Genomic DNA, 26,774 nt, shown 5'->3' with positions numbered 1-26,774 from the left:
TTTCTGATATTTTCTTAATTATGTTTTTAGTATTTTGAATGTTTGTTTGCATTTCATATGGCGTTTAAGGGTCAGTATTGCCGCTAAGGGAAAATTTGTTTTCAGGATGAATCATTTCGTCCCAAAAAAAAAATTAATATCGGTGAAAAATAATTCATTTTACACGAAGTTCAAATATTACGTACCTACATTATCAGTTTAATTAAGTACCTAATCCGTTTTTAGCTTTTCTATTATATTTTTTCTAAACTTGATTCACTTTCACCCATAATTATTCACAGTATAATAGTTTTCATGGCTTATTAGAATGAGCATATTAATTATTGACACGAAAAAATATTCAATAATTGAAGTGTCAATAATCAATACAACACGAAAATTTAAACAAGTACACAATAGATTATGAATTTTATAAACAAAAATTAATGTCGCCAATAACCAAAAACAAAAATGCATCCACTACGAAAAGAAACATGCGAACTATGATGCAAAAATTTGCTACCAATTGAATCAAATTAATAAAGATTTTTCCCGGCACAAAAAAAAGATAATTCAATTTTAAAAGAAATATTTCAAAACGGTAACACTGTTTATAGTTTCTTTCTCTTTATATTTATGATGAGTTTTTAATGAGAATAACAAAATTTGTTTCTCTTTTTACTTTTTTTTTTTTTGCCTCATGCCAACATAAGTGTTATTTTCATGATGTCTTTTATTAGGTACGTAAACATACGAGAAGGTGAATTAAAACAATAATAAAAAAGAAAAAAAAAATAAATAAAAAAAAAACAACAACACGTCAAAGAATTGAAACGATTTTGATTTTTGGTTTTGTTTTGGTTGTGTGCATTCAAGTATGTTTAACTCGTTAAATTGCAGTTAAATTTTTTTCTTTTCTTAATTTAATTTTAAATAAGTAAAAATTAATAATCAACAAACTATATGTATGTATGTATGTATGTAATATGTATACGGATGGAATTGAAAAAAAATTTTTCCCAACTCAATAAAATCGTTTTATATTAATTTTTTCACCAAATATTTATATAAATACATACATACACACATAAATGCATACATTTTAAATATTTTGGGGCATGCATAAATGCGTGCTATATGAATTTACTCACATGTTATTATTAATGATTATTGAATTGGATGGAAATTGTTATTTGCATTCCGATACACGGGAATTCCCATTCACGTTAGGGTACAATCGCATTTAATATTATAAGTAAAGTATAATATTTAAATTGTTTTTAATTACATTAATAACGGTTCGTTGATTCAGTGCTTGAAATGATTATTATTTACGTACTCACATACTTACATACATACGTTTTTTTTAATTAATTTTTAATATAATTACAAAAATAAATATTTAAATAAGAAAATTATGGTCGATTGAACACTCTGCACGATTATTATTGATATTTTGATATTCGGAAGTAAATCTATTTTAAATAATAATGATTTTAATAATAATTGTAAAGTATATTTAATAAATATAAGTGATAAAAGAAAATTAATTATTTACTTATTCATTTCAATGATTTTTGATGAAAAATTTTTTTGAGTGTAAACACTTTTTTCTCTTTTGATTTTTAGATTTTAATTTCATGTTAAATTTAAATTAAACTTGAGACATTTTAATTAAATAAGGAAATTACTAAGAAATTATTTGATTTTTCAATTAAATTACTTTAAATTTGAAATTAAATCTAACTGGATTTTTGCTAATAATTTTAATAATACAATTGTAAATGCATGTCTTTTAAAATTTTCAGCTCTCTATAGGTAGTTTAATTAAATTCAATTTAACGTTGGGGGTGTTATTCTATAGGCTAAACACTTTAGAAATTTAACAATTTAATAAGATGCAATTTATAAATTTTAGAACTAGATAACTTGTCTCAACATTTTAGAATTATACGACTTGTATATGGAAGAATTCTACACAACTTCTCCAACTAAAGATTGAGTTTCCAAATTGAGCTAATAAAAATCAGCAAAACCAAATTTAAACCAAAAATTTGAAGTAATTTCGTTTGAAACTTTTCTCTTATGACAAGTTTCCTAAATAATTTAAAGTAAAAATTTAGATCCTGATCGTATTTCTCGCCAAGTGAAAAGAAAGTAATTAATTATCATATATTATTGTGTAATGTGATTTTCGAGTCAGAAGAATTATTTCGGCTTGCGTATCTCATTTTTTCTACAATTTATACAAAATTTATTCAGTTTGCTTTTAAAGCTGAAACGTTCAATTGATAATTTAAGAAAAAATACAAAAATCCAATTGAAAAAATTATTAATATTAATAGAAAGAATAAGAATACTGATTTGAAAATGAATAAAGAGTGAGAAGAAAAAGCGAGATACCCGATTAGGCTGATAATTATTGTAAATAATTCGACACATAAATCAGGAGTTTAAAATTCACGGAATCCAAAAAATGTGTGTTCGAAAAAAATTTAGATTTTAAATTACATTTTCTTAATTTTGCGAAAAAAAGTTGAACTGCCTATATTTTTGAGCCATAACTACACTTAATTGATTAAATTTTTCCCAAAAATAGATTTAGGAAAATTCAAAACTTCTTTGCTCTAAGGAAGAGTCTAATAAAAGATTAAGATTTAAATAAAACTTCTACATTCTAGGAAGGGAATAAAATTCTAAATTTTAAAATATTAGAAAAACTCAGTTCGACTTTGGTAGTTAATCAATTTATTTGTATCCCGATGAACTTGATAGAATATGGGATTGAATTTCGTTATTAAGAAAGAACAAAAATAATGACGCTTCAATGGCAGAGTTTTAAGAATCAAGTGTCTTTACTTTCAATAGTTTTCTGTTTTTTTCCAAACTGTTAAAGTTGAACTTCTCTAAAACTTTCAAAACTAGTTTGAATTTTCCTTCTTTTCTTCATTAATGTATTTTATTTATTTTTATTACACTTGTAATTTTTAATTGACTGAAAGAACTCTTAAACTAAAGAGAACAATTTAAAATAAACAAAAAAAAATTCTTTTTCTTTAATGAAAAAATTATTGCCTACTACAAAAACAAACATACAACAATAATTGTAATGAATGAAAAAAGAAAATACTTGAAATATTTTTATCTTTTAAAAATCTGATGGATTCAAATTAGAATAACGTAATACAAGAATACAAAGAAATTGGAATAAAAACTAATGGAAATAATGGTAAGAAATTATAAAAAAAATAAACAAATAAAAAACAAGATTTTAGAAAAATAATTTATACTTAAAAAAAAAAATAGAGAAAGAATTATTGATGATCATCCATCATAATGAAAATATGCTCAAATGTTTGTTAGAAAAACGCATTAATAAAGAAAGAGCATTCGTTTACAAAAAAAAAAATTAAATATGTAGTTAGAAAAGTGCTTCATTTTCATAAATTTAAAGTTAACCAGGAAGAATCATAATTTTAAGAATTGAAGTATTTGAAAATTTTTATTTGGTGTCACTTGATTAATTTATTCAAATCGATCTTAATCGATCAAAATTTGATTTTTTTTTTTTTCATACCAATATAAATATGTGAATTTGTTCTCAGTTGAAAGGGGTCATCGTTCTTTAAACGCTCAAAAATAAAAAAAAGTTGAGTATAAGTCGAAAATTTTATTCAAATTCATTTTTTTTAAAGTTTTATGTCATAATGCTTATAAGAGCTGTGTAGTGTTTAAGAATCTGATCGAATTTTGAAAATTTTTAATATTTACTTAAAATGATGCTCTCATATTTGTAATTAATTCCATTAAAACTAAAGGTTTCAATTATTATTCTAGAATACAGATATTTTCGATCAATACTTACAGGTTTACTCCAATTTGAATATGGTTTCGATTTGTTTTTCGATTTTTAAGTCATTGATAATATATCGATTTGTGTTAGCGTTAATTTTTGACAAATGTCATTTATAATTTATTTCATTTCTTGTTCTTGACTGTCAACTGAAAATATTGTGTCATTTAAAATTCAAATTGAAATAAATTGTATGTTACAATTATAATTAGATTTGTAGTAATTATTCTTACAAATTAGCCAAGAGAAGGAAAAGCAAATTTTGTACCAATTATTTATTATAAATTAAAGAAGTTATTTTGCAGCGAAAGGTGTAAGAAAAGATAGTTATAAATATTTTTTTCAATTAACTTTAATTAACTTGTAGAACTTGATTATTTCGGGGCCTCGATAATTTTCTGAGTATTTTTAAGACCTCAGATAGAAATGTAATTATTTATAGTTTTGCAACTATTTGATTGTTTATTTGTATTCCATTGGTTTATATTCAAACGCGCACACATGCAACTGTATGGTACGCATGCGATTAAGCAATCAAACATTTACGTTATTTTTACGCATTCGATTTAAATTGCAATTTTTATTTTTACGCATTCGATTTAAATTGCACCAATTGCAAAACTAATAAAGTTGGGTCAAACAAATGGTTTGTATTGTAGCACTTTTCCCTTCAACAAGTGAAAATTCTGCTTTTAAAAACACTCTATGTATACCTATCACACTATAAAAATTATTTTCATTCACACACAAAACTATTTCTAGGATTGCATATATTTAGGATGACGCATATATGCATAGTCTTTGAAATAAAGCAAAAATTAATATAAAAAGGGGTTAACATAATGCTCGATTTTAAGGGTCAATTGTGTGAGTTAAGAAAAATAATTATAATTTTTAATTTCATGGAATTTACCGTAATATTACCGTTAATTATACCTTTTGAGTTTATAAAAATTTGGAAAAGCTTGCGGTTTCGGAAATATATGGTGTCAAAAATTCAAATTTTACGAATTTCAAGAGGTGATAACTTGAGAGGGGGTGGAGATGGAAAAAAATTTTCTTCTAACAAATGACAAACTATTTGTTAATGTCTAAAAGCCCCTAAAATTTCAAAGTTCTAGATTATGGGGTCTAGAAGAAAAACGACATCAAAAATTTGGAAAAAAAGGGACTTTAGATAACGGTAAATTTGAACGGCCATTTTGTTTTTCTAAAGTTTAACTATAGTATATCACGCTAGGGGAAGCAAGCCACTGCCTTTCTGCGTTTGCAAAATTTCAAAAATGCTTATGGTTTCATTGCAACAAATATTTAAAAAAGGTCATTTTTAGGGTTTTGGGTGGGTATAACTTCCAGCGGGGGGGAGATAGGTAAAAATTTTGTTCTACGGAAATAAGTTTCTAGTGAAGATCTATGTACGTATGAAATTTCGGCTTTCTATCATCAAGGGTGTAGAAGTTTTGTAAATAAAAAAAGTGTCCACGGACGGACGGACAGAGTGAAACTAATAAGCACTTTTTTCAAAAAAATGTTTGGAAAACTGCTAAAAATTGCATGTCTTCCTGGGCCCTAACTCCATATACAAGTGCGATAGCATTGTAACACCTCTATTAATAACATGTTGCAAACAAGGATGGATATCAAATTTTGAAATTTGAATTCACTTGTGCATCAATAACAGTAATAATATTTAATATGTAAGCGTAAATTCACAATATTCAAGCTCAAATTAATTTCAAAATTCGATTTGTTGTTGATTGTGAGAGCAATTTTTTAAATATACGAAATTAATTATCAACTATTTAATAAAATAAAGTTTTCTTAAATGCTCTTATGTAATGTTTAATTTTATAACATAGTTATTCAATATTTAAATGGAGGAATCCAATTGTTTCCGTATTTCAATTAAACGCGAATAATAATAAATCAATTAAAATGAAATTAAGATAATATAGAGATAATCTCACCTATTAAATTTTAAATATTATGTAAAATAAGAAAAATAAAAAAAGGTTATCTTTTAAGATAACCTGCGCCTGTTACACTACAAAATATAATATGATTTTCGATATCGTAAGAGAGAATTTACTTATCATTAGATTTCAATCTTTTGAGCACGATTTTCCATTTATTGTTGAACTAAGTTGTGTTATGTGATTTTTTTTTTTCTAAACAAAAATTGTAAGAAATATTTAAAAAAATCACCAAGAAAACTAATATAATTTCTTTTCATTGACCAAATGGTGAAAAAGAAAAATATATATAACTTTGTAATCGATTCATTCCCCATCAATCATTCATTTAAGTCAATCGGAATCTAAGATCTACTATTGCACTCAAAGTGGAAGAAGAAGCAAGATAAAATCAGAAACCCTTTTATTTTTTTTTAATTCCTTCCTTAAGTCTGGTGATTATTAATTTTTTTTCGTAATATATGTATTCCAATCCAATGCAGACAAGAGGAATAAAGACAGTGAGAAAAAAAAGGCACAACTGTCTTAAAATTTCGTCATCGACATTTCATAGAGTCAAAAAGGCGTCATTCCGAAAAAACAAAAGCAATACGTCGCGCCAAATTTTTTGTGTCAAAACGACAAAAAAAAAATAAACGAAAATATCATGCTCTCAATAGCAATCAGAGAGAAGCATACTAAAGTTGCAAAAAAAAATTAAATTAAAGAAAAAAATCACAAAAATTTTTATTTCCTTACCTTCTCTTTTGAAATGACTCTGTTAAAATACAATTCACTGTTTAGCACCGAAATAATGAGCCCATCTTGGATATTTTTGCGCTCAAACAAAGAACGAAAAGAAAAACAAAAGTACGATCGGCCGATCACGAAATACAAAAAAAAATCAAAACACAAAAAATTGCATTTTGGCATCATCGCACACCATCGTCACTAAAGAGTTCCACTCAAACAGCAGCTGTGATTTTTTTCGTTAAATTCTTTTTTTTTTTTTAATTTTTAAGACTCCACCATCATCGTGCGATGTGGTACTCGTAACCTGTGAAGGTGCAAAAGACGCAATTCAAATTAAATAATGAAAACCACTAAAACTAAAAAGAAAAAACAAAACAAAATAGCAACTTACCACTAAATCATAAAAAAAAGAAGCAAGAAGCAACCCAACAATTGAATTAAATTTTAAAATAAAAGAGTGTATGAAGAGAAACAAAGAAAGCAATATAAAAGACCAAAATATCATAAGAAAAGCAAAAACAAAAGTGTGCAATCATTTTGCGTTCGACCAAAAATTCAAAACCGAAAAAAATTTTTGATTAATAAAAAAAAAAAACAATTTAAATTCGCGTTTTGTTTCTTTTTCTTTCCATGTTTTGGTCACATTAAGGTTCTTGAAAAGAATAATTTCAGCCGTCAACAGGATTTTAAGATTATAAAAGTTTGCAAAATGAAGGCAAACACCTTTTTTTTGAACTACAATTTTAACTTTCACCGCTAAATTTTTTTTTTTAATTTTAAGGTTGCCGTATGTCGTATAATAATTTAATAATTTTATTTTTATGTCGTTTCACCAAAATTTGAGAATAAATATTTTGCAGCCCTATCATGAATTTCATTCGTAGCTCTGATATTCGGAAAATTACGAAGTGCATATTCTCAATTCCGAACTAGTAAAATTCTACCACGAATATATGTTCGTAATAGAGTAATCATAAATTACGTTCGTAGTAAAAGTAACCCTAAGAAACGCCGATTTTAAAAAATATTCTTTTTTATGAAAGTAGTATACTCAAATAGCAACAAAAAATATAAATAAACATTTGACAGTTGAAATAAAATACTGATTTTGACATTTCGAAATATTGTATTGCCATTGCTGAATCATAATCTCTACGAAAGGTATTTGTAATCATGTAAAAGTCTACGCCGTAGCTAAATTCGTAATTCGTAGAATTCTACGAAGGAAATTCAGGGCTTTTGATAATTTCGTCAATTTTACATGACACAATATCGTGGGTTCTGCTAATTTTGTGATTCGCTTGATTGCGATATAGGCTTTTTTGATGTCAAAGATAATGAAAAATTTGTAGCATTTTCGAAATTATGCTCAAAAATTTTGCATACTTTATTCAAAATTGCTCTTAACTTGGCTTGAATTTCTGAAATTTATGTAGATCTTATTGTGTGCTCTAATTTTAGCAAGCATTTTCTTCATTTCATAGAAAGCTCTAATTTTGCAACATATTGTCTTTATTATCTAGTGAAATCTGGTATCCTTTACATATTGACGATCGGGTACCAGATTTTAACCAGCTGCTTCGCAAAAGTCTTCAAGAAACAAAAAGAGAAAAACAAATAATTTTAATTTTTTTGTGTGTTTTCAGAATTATGTCAATAATTACGATAATCGAAGAAAAATGTTTTTAAGCTTCATTCTCTTCACATCCTTTCATTTTTTCTTTAAAAATTTCCCTCTCAGCTTCATTAATTTTTTATTTTTTTTTTTATTTTGTAATTTTATTATTGATGACCCAAGTAAAATCCTTTAAAATTGAAAGTTTTATTGTACACAAGTTCTCAATTACACAAGTTATCATCATATCCATCTGTCGTCATCGACTGCAGTTGTTTAAAATTTGATTGGGTTACAAAAATTTATGATTGAGCATGTTTTTGTTTTTGCGCGATTTTTGGGATGATCCAAAACCCAACCATCTGATGATCATTTGATATTTTATTTTTGATTGAATTGTTCGTGTACGTTATTGATATTTTGTTGGTGTTTTCGTTTTTGGAGGCCAAAGCAAGAAAAAAAAAGACGAAAATATTTTTTAAATAACGGTATTTAGTGGCTTTTTGCATTTTTTTGTTTTGAGTACAATGAAAATATTTCAGAAATAAAAAACGGTTTTTTTTTCTTTTTGGACAATAAAAAGGTGAGAGTGAAAATTAGATTTTTATTTCATTGTGCCGAAAATAATTTTAATTTTTTTTTTTGTAATTATTTTCAAATTTAGGTGATCCGAAAAGTATGTTAAAATGAAAGAAAAAGAAAAATTGAATATGAAAAAAATTATTGATCTGAGAGATTGTTGTGATTTAGTGGTCTACTTTTTTCTGGTTCAATCTTATTGGTGTTGTTTTTGTTTTTTTTTGTTTTGTTTTGTGTTCTTTTATGAAATTTTAAAAGTAATTTTTAAACAAAAGATTTTTGTTTTGGTTGTTTTGTACATTTGATCTTCTTTAATCCATACAAATGATTATTGAAATATAATTTTTGATTTGATAAATTGGTTGGATTGAAAAATGTTGATAAATTGTATATGATTATACAGAACGAGAGCAAGATTATTGTAACTGTAAAAGAGAATGAATTTTCGAGTTTTATTGGAAAAAATCCAAATTTTCACTATTATTCACTACTATTAAGTTGTTCAATTGATTTGGAAAGGCTAACCAAAGTAATTTAAAATGAGGTTATACATAAAATTCAATGAAATGCCTGCCGAATGAAGGAAGAATAATGCTATAATTGAACCCGTACCTACGAACGATTATCCGAGGTATATTATAAATTTGTTACTTTCTATAGGTTTTTGATTAGAGTCGAATAGATTTAACTATCTCTGGCCGTGTGATAAAACCAAAGAGCTGTAAAGTTGATGACATTTAAATTTTGCATAAATGACAGTAATATGGGGCCTTATTTCAGTTAATTTTAATTGTGTTTGTATAAGTTTTTACAAAAGCTGACATACAATTTCAAAAATAATATTGTTATTTAATATAAATAATAAACAATTCCAAAACAATTCAGAAAACAATTCACTCATATCTTAAGTTTTAATGTATAAAAAACAAGTTTATATACAAGTAAAATATTACCACAAATTTTCGAAAACATTCATGCAAGTATCACAGGGTTGACATGGTTAACTTTATTTTTTCTTTTTTTGTTATATTTTCGGGATTAACCCTTTGCGGTCGATTTATTTTCAGGGTTTGTTGCGTGTCAACTTGTATAACACCTCGATAAACGTAAACTATAATTTTAGAGTTATTTAGTGCTGTTGTCTACAGATATACAATAGTAATGCCACCTCCAGTGTTACGTACGAATTGTAGAGTAGTAAATTAGTATAGCCACCTCCAGTGTGACATACGAGTGCAAAGGGTTAACCCAATTTTTTTAGTGTGCAATTATTTTAAAACAGGAAATTCCGAAAGCATTACGTACAATGTAATTTAGAAATCTATAATAACATTAGCACGCGGGCAAAAAAAAAAAATTGTTGTTTTGGGTTATATAATATTTTTTAGGATTTTAGCAAATTTTTTATGAATGTTTTAAACCCTTTTAAGTAATATACATAATATATAAGAAGTCCTACATGTAATTTCTATATAAAATATCTACAAGTGTTAAGATGATTATAATATTATTATTCTATTCTTTGAATCGCCAATAGATGTTACATGATTATACCTGTTTGAACGAATGTTTGAATGGTATTTTTATTGTACGTTATTAACATCATACGATATGATACCTGTTTCGTTGTCATTTAGTTAAATTAAGCCTATTTTTAAAATTCCTGACTAAAAATTTCATTAAAATTCTTTTCTCTTAATTTCTTCAAATTACAAAATTATGAAATATAACAATATGTATAACAGTTTTCATTGTTATTATTGTTTTACATTCACTACTGAAGTATGCAGAATATGTGTTCTACTTTCATACACTTAAATTAAATTGAAGTTAACCCATACACTTTTGATATAAATTGAAAATATTTCACAAAGAAAACATTGAAAAAAAATTACGAAAATTTGATTCAAATTGAATTTGAAGTGGATCATTTTTTAATTTTGATCTAAATTTTCAATAATATCGCTATTAATTTCAAATTAATGATTAAATAAAAATTTTTAAGATTTCATTGAATATTTTGTTTTTTTTTGTTTTTCATCACGAAAACATTAAATTTATTTATTGTTTTTGTGAAAAACAAATAACTATTTGAAATTATTCAAAAAATCTTGTGTTATACTTATGTATGTGTAACCCCATCTATATTACGAAATATAAATTACAATTTTTTTAATGTATAAATAATAAAATTGAAAAAAATTATTACAAAATCCAAAATCAAAAAAGAATGGTTGGCCACAACTGAACTGCTTATATAATGATGATGATGACTTATTTCTTTGTTTCTCTCTTTCGATTTTACTCCGAATTTAATTGTAAAGGTGATTAAATTTCATCTTTCCCTCTATTTCTAGGATTGTTTTCATGATTTGTCATTAATTGAATGTACGAAAAAAAATTAAATATGTTCAAGGTTACCTACTTATTTCATTAAATCAAAATTAAAGTAGTTTAAGTAAAAATAGAAAAAAAAAATAATAAAAAAAAATTCTATGATTGATGAAATTTTTTTTTTTTGCAAAACTCTTAATACTTTTTATTGTTACAAACACAATAAAATATTTAAAAAATTTTAAGCTATTTAATTGATTTCTTTTTGTAATAAAAATTCATATAAAATAATTGTTAATAGCTTATTGTGAACGACCTACCAATTTCAAATCTAACCTATAAAAATAAATCAAATTTGATATTTTAACCGCATATAAAAGATTAAATAGGTGCAGATTGATAATTTTTATTCTACGTTGATCTCTTTGAAATCAATCTTAGGTCATTAGTTTTAGGAAAAAATGAATTTCTAAATTTAAAAACTTTTGTTATTATTTTTTTTTTTTCTCTCTGTGTAACACAATGTATTTACTCTACAATACGAAAAAAAAAATTGCAAAACTAGGCAACACTTAATACTTTGTTAATAAAATGCAATGTTTGTGGTACAATTTTTCATTTAATTGGATTAAAATTTTGATTGAAAATAAAAAATTCGTTTTTTTACAATTTGTCATCTAATACAGATGAACTTTGACAGGAATATTATTGTGATATAATTAATTTTAATAAAATATAAAAGATAAATGACTTAAATGGCAATAATAAGGCTGTCATATTAAAATGACAAGATAGAAAAACGTTTAATGTGTAAATAACTGTTCATTATGTATGTGTTTTTGAAATCATTGTTGACAAATTGTTGTGTATGTCGTCATGTTAAACAGTAGGTGACACAACGAATAATGACATTCGTTTATATTTTTTCCAAACCAATTCGTGAAATGTAAAAAAATTAATGATTAATGTCAGAGTTATACTTAATGTTTTTCGTTTGTTTATTCTTACTGCTAACAAATTCTTTTAAATTTAATATCCTATTGTGTCTAACAAATACTAAGTGTTTTTTAATTTTTTTTTTTTTTGTATGTTCTTTTACAGATTCCATGTTCCCAAACAATACACAAATCAGTACACCAATCAATACATCAACTACAACAACAACAACAACGAAAATGGATACTACCAGTATACAGATAGTTCCTTCAACATTAATATTATCAGATTATTTAGCATTAAGTTCACCGCCAACATATTCACGTTTACCACCCGATGGTCACGAATTTCCACCAAATTTTTCTGAACCACTTATAATACCAACAAATAGCCATTTAAAATCAAATAGTTTAATAACATCAACAACAACAACAACACATAATACATATAAAAAATTAACATCATCAGCACAAGAAACATCAGATAAAAATAATATGTTTGATGATCGTCCACCATTACCAAAATCAGTTCCTCCACCAACAGTTCCTAGAAAAATTTATCGACAAGATTTAATTATTAAAGTCGATGATGTTCGAAATCAATTAAATGATTCAAAAAAAGATTCATATATGAGAATAGAACAAACATCAACTACAGTCACAACACCATTCACCGGTTTCCCATATGAAAAACGTTTAGTTGGAAGTCGAGATTCATTAGATCAAGTTGATTCATCTGGTGGAATATCTTCAACTATAAATTCAAATAATGTTTATCAACAAAAGAAATCTGTTTCATTATCATCATCACCATCATTAGCAACTGGACGTAAATTTGCTGATTGGCGAAAAGATGAGAAATCAGAAAAATCAGTTCGTGATAAAATTGCAATGTTTTCTAATGAAAACGATAAAACCGATTTTGGCCGATGCAATAAAAAACCACTTAATAAAAGTACCGAAAATTTATTAGATTCAAGAGATCGTTACGATAACAATATGAAATATCAACCAATATTTAATAGTCTTCCAAAGAAAGCAATGAGTGTGGAAAATTTGAATAGTGATATCGTTAGCTCTAGTAATAGTTTCCGGAGTAGACCAAGTTCAACTTTAAAAGGGGAATCATTACAAAATTTAAATACTGATTACACTCAAAGTTATGCTTCTCTTCCAAGAAGGAATACTCCAACATTATCACGCACAATTAGCTTTTCGGGCACACAAATTAATAATGATGAAGCAACAAGAAAAGCAGCAATAACAAATATACTAGAACAACGACGTAAATCATTATCAAAATTAAGAGGTTTAGTGATACCAGAAAAACCTCAAATTCCAGTTTCAACACTTGAACCTATTCTAGATTTACCAGAAATTAAGAGTCGTGACAGTGAAATTACGCAAAATGAATATTCATATTCGCACCCAAATACACCAACAAATGGTTTCAAAACATTTAGTCACAAAAAAGAATTTTCTAATCGATACTCAACTCCTGTACAATCTCAAAATGTAAGTAATGGTACTTACAAAAATATTTTTCAAACACAAAATTCAAGATTTCAAAATATGAACTTGAAAAAAGTGAACGATAATATCATTCCCCCGATGAAACCTCCTCGAACTTCGCTTATATTAAATAGTTCTAATAGTAGTTTAAACCGAAATTCACATCAATTGGAAGAAAGTGATTCAGATTCAGTTTTCAGTTCAAAAGTATCATCACCACCAATGTCACCAAGTCATGTTGTTCAAAATAGTGTTCCAGAAAAATTTGCTTTAACAAGAACATTAAGTTCAGAAACAAATACATCAATTGCTAGTTCAACAACATCAACATTAACTTCAGGGTCTGGATCACAAGCCAGCTGTAGCTCAGTTGGAAGCAATCCAACAGTAGATATGAGTCGAAGAATTATTAAATCTGGTTCAGGAGATTCTGGTTCGATTAGTCGAAAAAATGTGTTAGCTTCTGCTAAATGTCGCAGTGGCAGGGATGATTCCTCTGCTTTAGTAAGAAACAGAAGATACGATGATGAAGATAGCACTGATGGATACGACGATGAAGATGTCAGAAAGACACCAAAATTTAAACAAAGATCTAGTGCCGCAGCTCAAAATAAACAAAACTCTTTAAATAAATTACCAACTCCATCAACACCAATAACTTTAGCACCAATAAATTATAAGTTAGTTTCAAAAGATGAAAGTATTGTTGATAAAGTTATTAATGTTGCAGCCTACGTTGAAGTAACTTCTGATACAGATGACAGCAGTCGAAAATCTGATACTTCTCCTTCAAAAATCAGTGCAATTTTTATTGATGAGGAACGAAAAGCTAGTTTTAAAGCTGATCCTTTTCAAAAACCAATAACAAGGAAAAAATCTTCACCAATAACTATAACAACAACCAGAACTAGCATCACAACAAATGCTGCAATATCTCCAGAACCAAGTAATGATATGGCTAAATGGGTGCAAGCTGAGGCAGCTAAAGCAATGTTAGAAATTTCTAAACCAATTGAAATTAAAACAAAAGTTTCAGTTGATCGTCAAAAAGCTACTGCTGAAAAATTGGAGATTTTATCATCTCCTAAAATTTCTCATTTGACGACAGCAACTACTACGACTACAACTATTACATCAGTAAAACCGAAAAGTTCAACTCAGGAAATTCGTGAGAAATTTGAACAGAGATCTCAAGCACAGACACAAACAACACAAATAATTACACCAAACAATACATTAAAACAAATCAAAGAAACTAAACAAACTTATCATGAACGTTTCTCATCTTTAGATTCAATAGCCTCTTCTTCATCTGGTGTCTCATCCGGAAATCAAAACTTGCCATCAAATCAAGAAACACCAACTGAATTTGGTAGTTTTTCTTCACTTGGAAGCAATCAAAGTTTAATTACTGCACAAGACATTCAATTAATTATAGAAGAAGCAGATCCTCAACTGAAAACTCCAGAAGCTTTCGTAGTAGTTCTTCAAAGAGAAACACCCGAAAGCAGTATTGGTATTACTTTAGCTGGTGGGGCCGATTACGAGGCAAAAGAAATAACGGTAAAATAAATAAAATTAACGAATTGAAATAATTTTTCATTAACATTTTTCGGATTCTAATTACAGATTCACAAAATCTTGGCAAATACTCCAGCAGCAAAAGATGCTAGACTTAAAAAAGGTGATCGTATTTTAGCTGTTAATGGAATGACTATGCGTGGTTTGACCCATCGTGAATCTATTTCAGTTTTAAAAGTAATTTTCACAGATTTTATTTATAGACATTTTAACAATTTAATATTTACCTAATAAATTATGTAATTCTACATTTTTTTTATTTTATAGACACCAAGACCAGAAGTTGTTTTGATTGTAACACGTTCAGAATCGATTGCTGCGAAATCATTAAGTAAGAAACGTTCATCGTTAGGCTCTCTAACTTCATTAACTGAGAAACCTATCGAAATTGATTTTGATAAAACAAAAAGAAGTTATCATAAAGCATCCAGATCATTAGACTTAGATCTAGATGTTGTTTCGAATGATGACAGTTCTAAAGATTCTAATGGTGGTTTAAATAGTTCTTCTTCGTTGGGTAGCAATGGTACAGCAAGCCCCTCAGAATCTGATATACAAAGTATTTCAAGAACAAGAAGACAATATTCAAGAGATGGTGGTAAATTAAGCACAAGTGAAATTTTAGAACGTGTAAGGGAGACAAGAAATGTATTGGCTGCTGAAAGAGGTTAGTTAAATAACGTGTGATTGCGTTTTTAAATAAAAAGTGAAAAATTGTAAAATTTCTAAAACAATCGATAGTTTAATTAAAATTTCATGTTAATGTTGGAGCTACGATTACAATCTATAAGGGTCTTTAAAACGGATCAATTTTAAGTCGAATTTTTACAAATATTCGTGCTAAAATATCCTAAAATTTCACATCCAATTTCTAAACTCGCAATTAATGCTAACTGATTTAATAAATTCTTTGGAATATACCTTCGGACATATTTCTAATCAATTCCTTAAATATTATTTAATTTGGAAGCGGTATTCGGATATGAGTCTTTCAGTGACAAAATTACAAACCAAACAGATTTGATGATTGAAATTGGACTTGTCAAAAACGTCATGAATTACGAATTTTAATTGTCCATTATATACATATTTTTTTTGACTTAACCTGTTTATGACAGCAATTGTAAAACATTGTTTTTTTTTTTAATTTTACTTTAGAAGAAATACCAGCTGGTGCTAGAACTGTTGAAATAGTCAAGGATAGCTGTGGTTTAGGATTCTCAATTGAAGGTGGTATGGATTCACCATTGGGTAATCGTCCATTAACTGTTAAAAAAGTTTTTATGGGTAAATTAAAAAAATTCCAAATAATTTTTTATTTAATAAATTAAAATTATATTTAACTTAATTTTTTTTTTGTTTTTAGGTGGTGCTGCACAAAAAGCTGGTAACATTAAAAATGGTGATGAAATTTTATTTATAAATGGTGCATCAACAGCAAAAATGTCACGGGTAGATGCATGGAATTATATGAAACAATTACCGTCGGGACCAGTCAAAATTGTTGTAATTTAAGTCGCAAATATTATTATTTTATCTATAGTATATATATATACATATATACATAATTGTCTCATATTTAATCCTTAATTAATATTATTATAAAAAGTAATTATGTAATTAATTTGTAATGAATTTTTTTTTTTTAATTATTATTTAACGAAGTTTTACGATTTTAATTACATTTTATTTTGTAATTTTATTTGTTTAAATTTCTTTGATTTGTAGTAAAATGAAAAAAAAAAATAGCTCAGAGCTGTAAAACCTTAAATACTTATTTAAATTGAAATGAAGAAATTTGTAAGAAAAAAAAGCAGGAATAATTTTACATAGAATATTAGAAAAAGTTTGATTTTTTACTTTTTGAAGTGTAAGCAAAATATTGTAATTGATTAGAAATTGATTACAAAAATAAAATTATTTTTATTTTTAAATTTTTATTTATTTTATCATTATTATGTATTTTAAAATATTTTTTAAAAATATAAGATAAACTCTCACTGTCATATCAGAAAATGTCATATCACTGTCAAATATATTCAAAGTTAACAATAGATTAATGCAATTAAAGTTAGATTTTTTAAAATAGACTATGTAATCGGTTTCTGTAGTTGTCATATTTGAGATTTTAGATGTTAACAAAATTATATTTTGAAAATTATAACATCTGTAATTCAAATTTAATTGACTTAACTTATAAAATCCTGTTTTATTCTCAAAAACAACTGGAATCGTTGTTATCGATAGTTACAGTTCCGTGTTTCTACTAAAGCTACACTGACGCTCCTTGTTCTGATATCTGCTAAAATCCTCCTAATATTATGTAGAATCCATGGGGTTTTCCGACTAAATTGGGAGCCTCGTTGTATTTTTTTATCGTTGCGTTTTTTTTTTTATCGTAACCAATAACTTTCCCTATTCATATGATTTGCAAAAATTGCTAAGAGATTACTGATATTTCAGTGAGAATATTATGTATTTTAAAATATTTAAAATTCAATTTATAAAATTGAAATTTAAAAAAAAATTCAAAGTAAAAGTAAGAATAAGGAACTAAATAAGACAAAACAAAAAAAAAAAATAAAAGAAAAAAAAAGTGAGATTTATAAAGAAACAAATAATAAAACAAAATCTTGCCATTATTAATTTTGTTTTTTTAGTAAAACTATAAATTCAATTTTGGCTTATTTTTAAAAAAAAAAAAACAAAACCATTAATTATTTTTTTGTGAATAACAATATTTTATGTTTTATTTTATTGATTTTTTTTTTAATATTAATCTTAAGTATTAATTCTATTTGGTTCTATTATCTTATTTCTATATAATTATATTATATTCCATAAAATGTTTACTAAAGAAAATAATTTTTTTATTGTAAAAAGAAAAAAAAAACAAACAAAAATTAACTATTATTTAAGTGCAATTCTTTTTTTATGAAAATAATTTTTTATCCTAATTATATTTAAAAATGAAATTATTTTAGATCTTAAATGTGCAATTTGTTGTTTTCTTACAAGAATTCTGAAATTCTATTAAGAATTAAAATCTCATAAATGTTATCATTATTATAGTATTTTTAAGATCTAAAATATTAAACTATTTAAAAAAAAATTCATTTTTAGTTTCACGTTCACATTACTAATAATAATTTGGAACTCACACTATTAATTAAGAATGTAATAAATTTTAACTTTGAATTAGCAATTTTTTAAAATTTTTATGATAAGGCAAAGAAAATGGGGCGGTTTTTAATGTTTGGTTTTTTTTGTAATTTTATTTTTATTGCTTTCATATAGTTGCCAATATCAAATCGGTTCAATTTGATTTTCCTTTTAAATTCGAAGAAATGAATAACTCTTTCAAATTATTATTATTTCAAGCATAAATTATAATAGTGCTTTCAATGAATAATTATTGCTATTCTTTAAGTCTGTCGAGACTTGAAGAATTGAAAAGAAAAGTAATAAACGCATAATTAGATATATTGTTGTTCGAAATTAGATCTTTATCTGAAATAACATTTAGAAAGTATAAAAAAGCTATGCTTTAATTTATCGGTTCAACTAAAAATTGCATTAAAATTTGCAATTTTTATATGTTCTTCGCTAAATTTAAAAACCGAACACTTAAAAAATCATTTCTTACTATGTTCCCGATCAATATTCAATAAAAGTTCAGCTTAAATATTTGAAAGTCAAAAAATTATGAGGACGTGCCTTCATATTAATTTTTTTTTTCGAAAAAATTTCCTAATTATTTTTGTAGATTCTATAAAAAGTGAAACTTTAAAATTTCTTTAATCTTTAATTTTTGATTTGTTTGTGTGTTTATTTATTTATTATTTTTTTTTTTAATTTTTGGTTAATAAATATAATTGAAGCTCTTGCTCATTTCTCGAAAATTCAACTGAAATATAAGCTTAAAAAGCTTGTTGAATTTAAATAGAAAAGAGTAAAATGAGCTAAAATGAAAATAAAATGGAAAATGGAATAGAAAAAAAAAATTATTTTTTTTTTCTTCAAAAAAACACCTTGTAAAATTTAAAATTTAAATTATGTTAAAAAATGTTTATAATATTATTTTTTTATTAATTTTTATGTTGATTTTTTTTTATGTTATAAGATTTAATTTAATTAATAATTAATACAAGTGAAATTTTAGATTAATTTTAAGTTTTTTTTTTTTTTTTTTAATATTTTAACATTATTATAAATAATATTTTTAAATTAATTATAATCTTTATGTACTATTATTATTATTATAATTATTACAATATTATTATTATTCGCAATTATACATTAATAATATTTTTGCTTTAAAACTATTATTTTTTTTTAATATTGTTTATTAAATTTTTTCTGCAAACTTTTTTTTTTGCCATAAGAACCTTTTCTTATTTGTTTACCGATAGAAAATGTGAAATTAAAATCAACATGAATTAAAATTAATTTTTAAAATAAATTTTAAAATACAACCTGATGATTAATTAATTGAACAACTGCAAATCAAGAAAAAAAAACAAAAATATGTTAAATTTTTTTTTTTTTTATAAAGTTTTTGCTTAATAAAATTACAAGAAAAGTAAATAAACAATAAGAAATTTAATTTAAATTTTTTATATCAAAATATTAAATATTATGTAATTGTTTTTTAATTATTATTATATACGACTTTATAATGTAATAAAATAAATATTTTTATGAAAAATAAAATTGTAATTGAGTTTTGTATTAGTTGGATTTAGGTATTAATTTATTTTTATTGAATTTTATAAAAATATAATAGTTTTTAAAAGAAAAAATTTATTAATTAAATTTTACAAATGATTTCAAATGAAATGGGAAGGCTATTATTATTATTGATTATTATTCTATTTAGTATTAAATATACTAAAGAGAATAATAATCATGTAGTTCAAATGGAATAGTACCATTTTCTACAAGAAACTTTAAATCTGTTCACTAAAACAGAGTTAAGATTGCCAATATCGTACATTTTGTTTGGAAATTCAAACCTAGTTATAGATTTGTTAATTATTAAATTATTATTTATAACTATTATAGTTAACACCCTTATTAAATAAATTTATAAAATACATAACACTTATACAGTAAATACATAAAATGAATGCTTTAGTAATTTTTGGACAGCATGAATTAGAAAATAAGATTTTTAATTTTTTTATATTATAGTGCTAAACTTTGAAGATAATTTTAATAAAGAACCTGATCATGTTCTATAAATTTCTTAAATTTTGAAGAGACTGCAATTTTGATCTGAAGTCTAGATCCACAGTAGAACAGAAATTTTAATTGAAATTCAGTTTTAATTGAAATTCAGCTAATCCCAAATTGCTAAATTAAATTACAGAATCAATAATAATACAAACAGATTAAAATTAAATTTTAATATGAAATTTTATTCGATAACACAAATGGGCAATAATAAATTTTATTTTTTTTATGAAAATTTGGCAATTTTTCTACAGGAAAAACATAAATATTTTAAAGAATAAATTTATGTTTTTTATTATTTTAAATAAATCATAAAAATTTTTCACTTTACTTCTTATAATATTTTTTTCTTTTACTTCCGTTTCACAATAAATTTCCTATGCATTTTAAATTATTTCAAATTATTACACTATACTGAAAGTGTTTATTTACAACTTGTTTTCTCCAAACACATAAAAAAGAAAAATAAAGATGAGTTAAAATTTTCGGAAGTTACCATTCAGCAGGAAAAATTATAAAAAAAAAAAAGAAAATATATTGTGCAACCTATAAAAAAAAATTATCGTAAACAATAAAGAAAAATAAAAAATTAAATTTTTTTCCCCAAAAAACTTTTTTTAAATAAACTTCTGTTCAAAGATAAAACTCGGAAATAAACACAAAAGAGAAAATGAGAGAATTTTTGTAGTTGGTCATTAAAATATTAAGATATTGAAAATAAGTTGTGAATAGGAAAAAAGTTAAGTTGAACCTATGGTTTGTAAAATATCACATTTTTCTTTGGCTGTTAAAACTGTGCTTATCCTTACATCACTTTTAGATGTAAGTTGTTCTAAATTATGAAAATGTTCTATTGAATTATTTCCGTTATTACGACAAAAATTGCATAAATTTAGGTGAAAATTTTAAATTAATTAAATTTTGTAATAAAATAAGACATTAATAAATTTAAAATTTTAAAATCACCCAAGTTTTCGTCTAGTCTGGGGAAAAAATAGTTTCAAAAATTAGCGCAAAACTAATTTGTGATACCTTAACAGATTTTGTTCTATTTTAATTGGTTACTTGTAACATTTTAGTTTATTTTTTATTTGACTTAGAGTCTACTGTATTTTTGTGACAACTCACAAAACTAGGGTTTTACTTTACGTGGACGTTATTTCAAAAATTCACAATCAGTTTAAATTCGCATTTGCAGTTCTGACTGCGAGACATTTTATTAATTAGATATCTGTACTGCAATAGAACTAATAAAGCCGCACTGCACTGTCAATAAAAACTCTGGTCTAAAATGTTTAATTTATATTCTTTACTAATTGATTTCTCTACTATTTGAGGTTCTCAATATAATAACAGAAAGAAATTCTATGCTATCGATTTAAAAGAAGATCTTTTGCATTTCTACCAAAAAAAAGCGGAACCTTCTTGCACCAAACTACAAAAACTTGGTGGCATTGCAGATCTTTGTTAAAAACTGCAAACGAGAATTCAACTTGAGTCTACTTCAGCAAAAAGAACAGATCTCATATTTTACAAAATGTTAAGATAGCTTTAATAAATTTTTTATTATTAATAATAAAAGAAAATTAAATTTAATAATACCATTTGGGTAATAAGATTTTTATTGAATCCATGGAAAAAAAAAATTATAACAGAATTATCCGGTTAAATGTTCACCTATTTTTTAATGCTATAAAAATTAAATGGAACAACACTCTTGCATATTTCTTTTTTTCTATAGCAAAATGTAATGAAAAGTGTTTATATTTTAAAAAGTTCATGGGAAAAAAGAAAGAAAGGAAATGAACGTATCCTGGAAAAATTCAATTTTGAAAAATAAATGAAAATTTTGTTTTTTTTTTATTTATTTTGAAGTTTTTCCTTAAAATAAGTGGAAAACAAAAGGAAAACACAAATTAAATTAAAAAAAGAAAAAACTTGGATGGTAATTAGAAAAGTTGCCAATTAAAATAATTTTTTTTTGTGCAGATATTAAAAAAAAAATGGTCTTAAAACTCCAACAAGTAACGTAAATTTTACAATTTATTTTATGCTTCCATTTTTTGCAAGAAAAGAGTTTATTAAACAAATTGCAATTACATGGTTAATTATAAATTTCAAGGTTTTCGCATATCAGACTAAATTTTTGGGATCTGTAGTTGAAAACAACTCGCGTATTGTAATATCCTTTACTTTACTGGATCCAAAATCCTTGTAGTTTAATTTACAAAATTTTTAAAAAATATTGATAAGAAAAATTACTTTACTAGTTTAATATTTACCGCAATATGTGGTTACTCTATTCTAACATGATAAACATCCAATTTTAAAATGGTAGTTTAAATAATTAAATTACCACTGGGGTTCTATCTTAAATTACATGATGACTGCCTTGTAATTGTCAAATATTCCGCATTACCATTTCGAAATTTAGAAATTCGGCTGGAAGGTAAAATGGTTTATTTTTATTAATGCCAAATTAGTGACTATATAAAATGTTAAAAAATAAATGTCGGCATGCAATGGAAAATTTGAGTCTATTGCGAATGTCACAAGGTAATATCGGGATTATTCACAATAAACATTATGAATACATTACACCGAATGTCGCATACACTCATTATATTGTATATATATATATATTTCATTAAGACTTACTTGATTTCATAATCCTAACTCTCATTGCCTTATAATAATTTATTAAGAATACGTTTGCATTTTCTTATTGAACTTTAATGAAATGGCAAGTTTTTCATATTGACATTTATACCATACATGTTTGGCTTCAGTACAAAATGATTTTATTGCAAGCGCCTTAACGACACTACGGAACTGTGGCAGCTCCTTTGGTACTGAAATTTTATTTAATTTTTTTTTTTATTTTATTGATAAAGTTTTGCGTTTTGCTCTAAAAGTTCCCAAAAAATATTCATTTTTAACCCCATATCTTGTTCTTCTTCTATTGAGTGGTGTATGACCAATTGTCGTGGTAAATGGAATTATTTTCACCATTCTAATATTTTCATTTATTTTCTTTACTATTTTTCCTATTATCTTTTTTTAAAACTTAAAATTTTATCTTTCAACTTAAATAGGAACCACTGCAATAGTTTCTTTTCTTTTATTTTATTTCAAGTCGTCGTTTTTCTGCTTCGTTGAAGAAATTTTAGCGAACTAATTTTCTTCTATAGTTTACACGAACTTACAAGTGAACCAACTCTTTTAACACACAATTTAACAAGTTTTAGGAATATATACTTATATATAGTTTAAGAAGTTTTTTAATTCCAAGTTTATAAGTGAAATGTTTTGAATGCAACAAAGATTGTGGTCCACAATTCTGGAAAAGAAAAAATTCGTACAACAAATTTGTCTTAAAATTTTCAACTTTTTTTATTTTTTTTTTTGCCAAAACGACAAAAAAAAAAAATTCAACACAGAAAATTAGCAAAGTTTTACACAATACTGTTAAGACGAGAAATTTTAAATAAAACTTAAACGAAAAAAAGGGGGTAAAGAATACACTGAATAAGTATAAGAGTTTTTAAAAGAATCTTAAAACTTATATATTTCTCACTATAATAGTTTTCAACTAATTCAGGATATGAACACAGCCGTGTATATAATTATGAAAATATGGGTAAATCATTAAATTTTCTTAAAAGATTATGTGAGAAAGAATCTAAAGTTTATGATATTAAAGTGAAGGCAATGAATTTTATTCCAAATATTTCCAAATCTATCTTTAACAATTTCTTAATTTTCATGGAATACAATGGTGTTCTTTAATAGAATTTAATAAAATTACAATATGAAAGATTGTACAAAAAGTTTCATTACTATTCAATATTTCTCTAAGACAAGAAAAAATCACTACATCAAATGGAATCACAAAATTTTGAAAAATTTATGCTGTTTTTAAAACAGCAGCCCTTAATTGTGTAAATATAGGAGCAGGACACTTTTTTTTACAAATATTTGAGAGTATATTAAGCACTTTAGAGTACGTGTTACACACTTCTATAATTTAACATTGAATATGCTCTCTAAGTATGCGTTCTTAATATAAGACCAGAGGTCTCAGAATTAATTTTCAAATATTTTTATTATTTCTAGTTTACATCGCCTACTTCATTTGTCATATTTACAAATACCAAATTTTTTGTGTCATAAAAGCTTTGCTAAAAATTTTACTCAAAAGTTGAGTTCTTGGGGGATTGTCAGCTATTATGAAGTCAATGATTATCGTTGTTACATCAAAGGTATGCTATTAAATAACAGTTGTATACGAGTATGTGTAGGTATTTGGTACATTAATTTTGCTCAGCATCAAATTTAAATTGAATTGTGACAAACCTTTTCGATCTTAAAGTCTAAGCTGTTAAGTTAGATAAGTTCATCGAATATGCAAGAAAATGGTTTGTCATACAGTAAATGTAAGAAACAAATTTGTTTTGGATATGATAGACGCAATAATTTATGTAAGTGTCATCAAAATTCAAAGTCATTTACAGTCAAAAACTATACTGTAAGAAACTTCATTATTTTTATATAGATGATTGTACTATTTCCGACCAATATTCTTGCGAAAAATTTATTCGAATTTGGTTGGATTTTTACAAACCTTACTGCTATAAAATTTCAATAATAATTTAATTATGTCTCATAAAATATTCAAGTTGCCATACTTGTCAAATTTGATATGCATGCAAGGAAAGAGCAACACATAGACTCAATGATTCAGACGGATATTGCAAATTTAACATGACCAGCTATACGATTATTCTGATTTGATTATGATTTCAGTTTTGAAAGCCGTACTTCTTACAACACTGCAAACATATACATGCAGGTTTTTTTTTGCAGGTTATGTTTAAATCCTTTGCACGTTATGATGTCACTTTTGTCTAAAAATATTCTAAAGTGTATTGTGAATATTAGTTTTGCATTCATAAAAGATAAAAGCAAACATTTACGTATTTTGAATTTTTTTCAAAATGATCCAGACTATGTTTGGCATCTCACATATGCCATCTGTTGTATAGAATGCACATACATTGCGTACATCATGCACATAACGTTAATATTTTTTAATATGGTATTCTGAATAACTTTATTCACAAAATATGAATGTGTTCTATGTATGTGTGTATATACATTGTATACAAAACAGAATAATGTTGTAAATATTGGTTAACCATAGAATTAACAAGATACTATGTGGAAAACTCTTATAGAAATATGCACGTACATAAACATAATCTTCGGTACTCTTAAGAGATTTTTTAGTGACTTTATCGGATTTTCAATGAATAAATGAAATCACATGCTCTCAGATTAATTTCTTTATTTATTTGTGAATCATGAATTAAGTATATAAGGAGAAATATTTGAAAATAAAAAATATTGGTAGAAATTTTGAATTTAATAATTTAATTTGCAATTTCTTGAGTGTAATTTTTTAAAAAGGTGGAGGAATGAGTTGATATTTTTGGTATGAAATAATTAGCATTTGCATTTTAGCTATAACAACAGACGGAATTTAAATAAATTTGTTCTAATAAGAATTCGAACAAATTTTTAAAATTTTAGAAGCGAAAACCTGAACAAAATTTATTTACAGAGCACAAGATTCTGTACAGTTGTAATTAATTCTATTCAGTTAGTGATATTTTTGGGTACAGTGATATTTTTCGCTTATTAATGTCAAATTTTTTAAATTAAACTTGAATGAAAGCTGTAGTACTCGTATTCTTTTAGGGCCACTTTTTTTGTAAATATCAATTGTAATCAACAACTTTTTCGAATGTACGTTCCGGAATAGCAAATTGGTAATACCAGAAGTCGTTTAAATCTTTCTGACAGACCGGTTCATTCAGAAGTAATCGTATTACAAATTTGGTAAAAATAAATTAAGATAAGGCAAAACCATTTCCAAGTAATTTTAAAATTTTTATTGAAATATTGAAATTTTCTTAAAATAAAATATGATTCAGATTCAACTGTACAAATAAGTTACAATAAGAATATTGTGAATTTTAATATTCTCAATATAGAATTTGGCAACAGTTTACTTATTAATTACTGGAATTGTTAATTACCCTCAAATACGGATTTCATGGCCGACTGTTTTTCATTCATTAATAATCGCAACAAAAAATATTGTAGGTAAAAAGTCCTTTCTATAATTGTATACCATTCATTCATTGACAAACCATTCAACAGGTAAATATTTTAAGCTGATTTCAATTAGGGAAAATTTAAAATATTGTGATGTCCTTGCTGTATTTATGTAGAATTTCCAAATAAAAACACAGGAATTAAATGTTTTCAATTGAATAAATAATAAAAATAGCAAGGATTTGCTATTCGTTATTTTGTTTTTTTTTAATTTTAATTTTACTAAATCCAAAAATCCTTTTTTGAAAAGTGGTTTTAAAACATTT

The 26,774-nt window shown here is 25.2% G+C and overlaps 1 protein-coding gene across 1 annotated transcript in view; it reads left to right on the top strand.

The window, feature by feature from the left end:
- Window positions 1–17,900, top strand: part of LOC129615797 (serine-rich adhesin for platelets) — a 52,057-nt gene extending 34,157 nt beyond the window's left edge. The window contains exons 2-6 of the mRNA XM_055531166.1: window positions 12,167–15,075; window positions 15,142–15,270; window positions 15,361–15,760; window positions 16,252–16,380; window positions 16,460–17,900. Of these exons, the coding sequence (XP_055387141.1) occupies window positions 12,167–15,075; window positions 15,142–15,270; window positions 15,361–15,760; window positions 16,252–16,380; window positions 16,460–16,608 (3,716 nt within the window). The 3' untranslated portion in view covers window positions 16,609–17,900. The remainder of the gene's footprint in view (window positions 1–12,166; window positions 15,076–15,141; window positions 15,271–15,360; window positions 15,761–16,251; window positions 16,381–16,459) is intronic.
- Window positions 17,901–26,774: the final 8,874 nt, after the last annotated feature.

This window comes from Condylostylus longicornis, unplaced genomic scaffold (assembly GCF_029603195.1).
Source record: "Condylostylus longicornis isolate FDR11 unplaced genomic scaffold, ASM2960319v2 ptg000148l, whole genome shotgun sequence".
In the NCBI taxonomy this organism is placed as follows: domain Eukaryota; kingdom Metazoa; phylum Arthropoda; class Insecta; order Diptera; family Dolichopodidae; genus Condylostylus; species Condylostylus longicornis.
The sequence above is the reverse complement of the archived record's forward strand: the minus strand, read 5'-3'. Positions and strand labels throughout refer to the sequence as shown.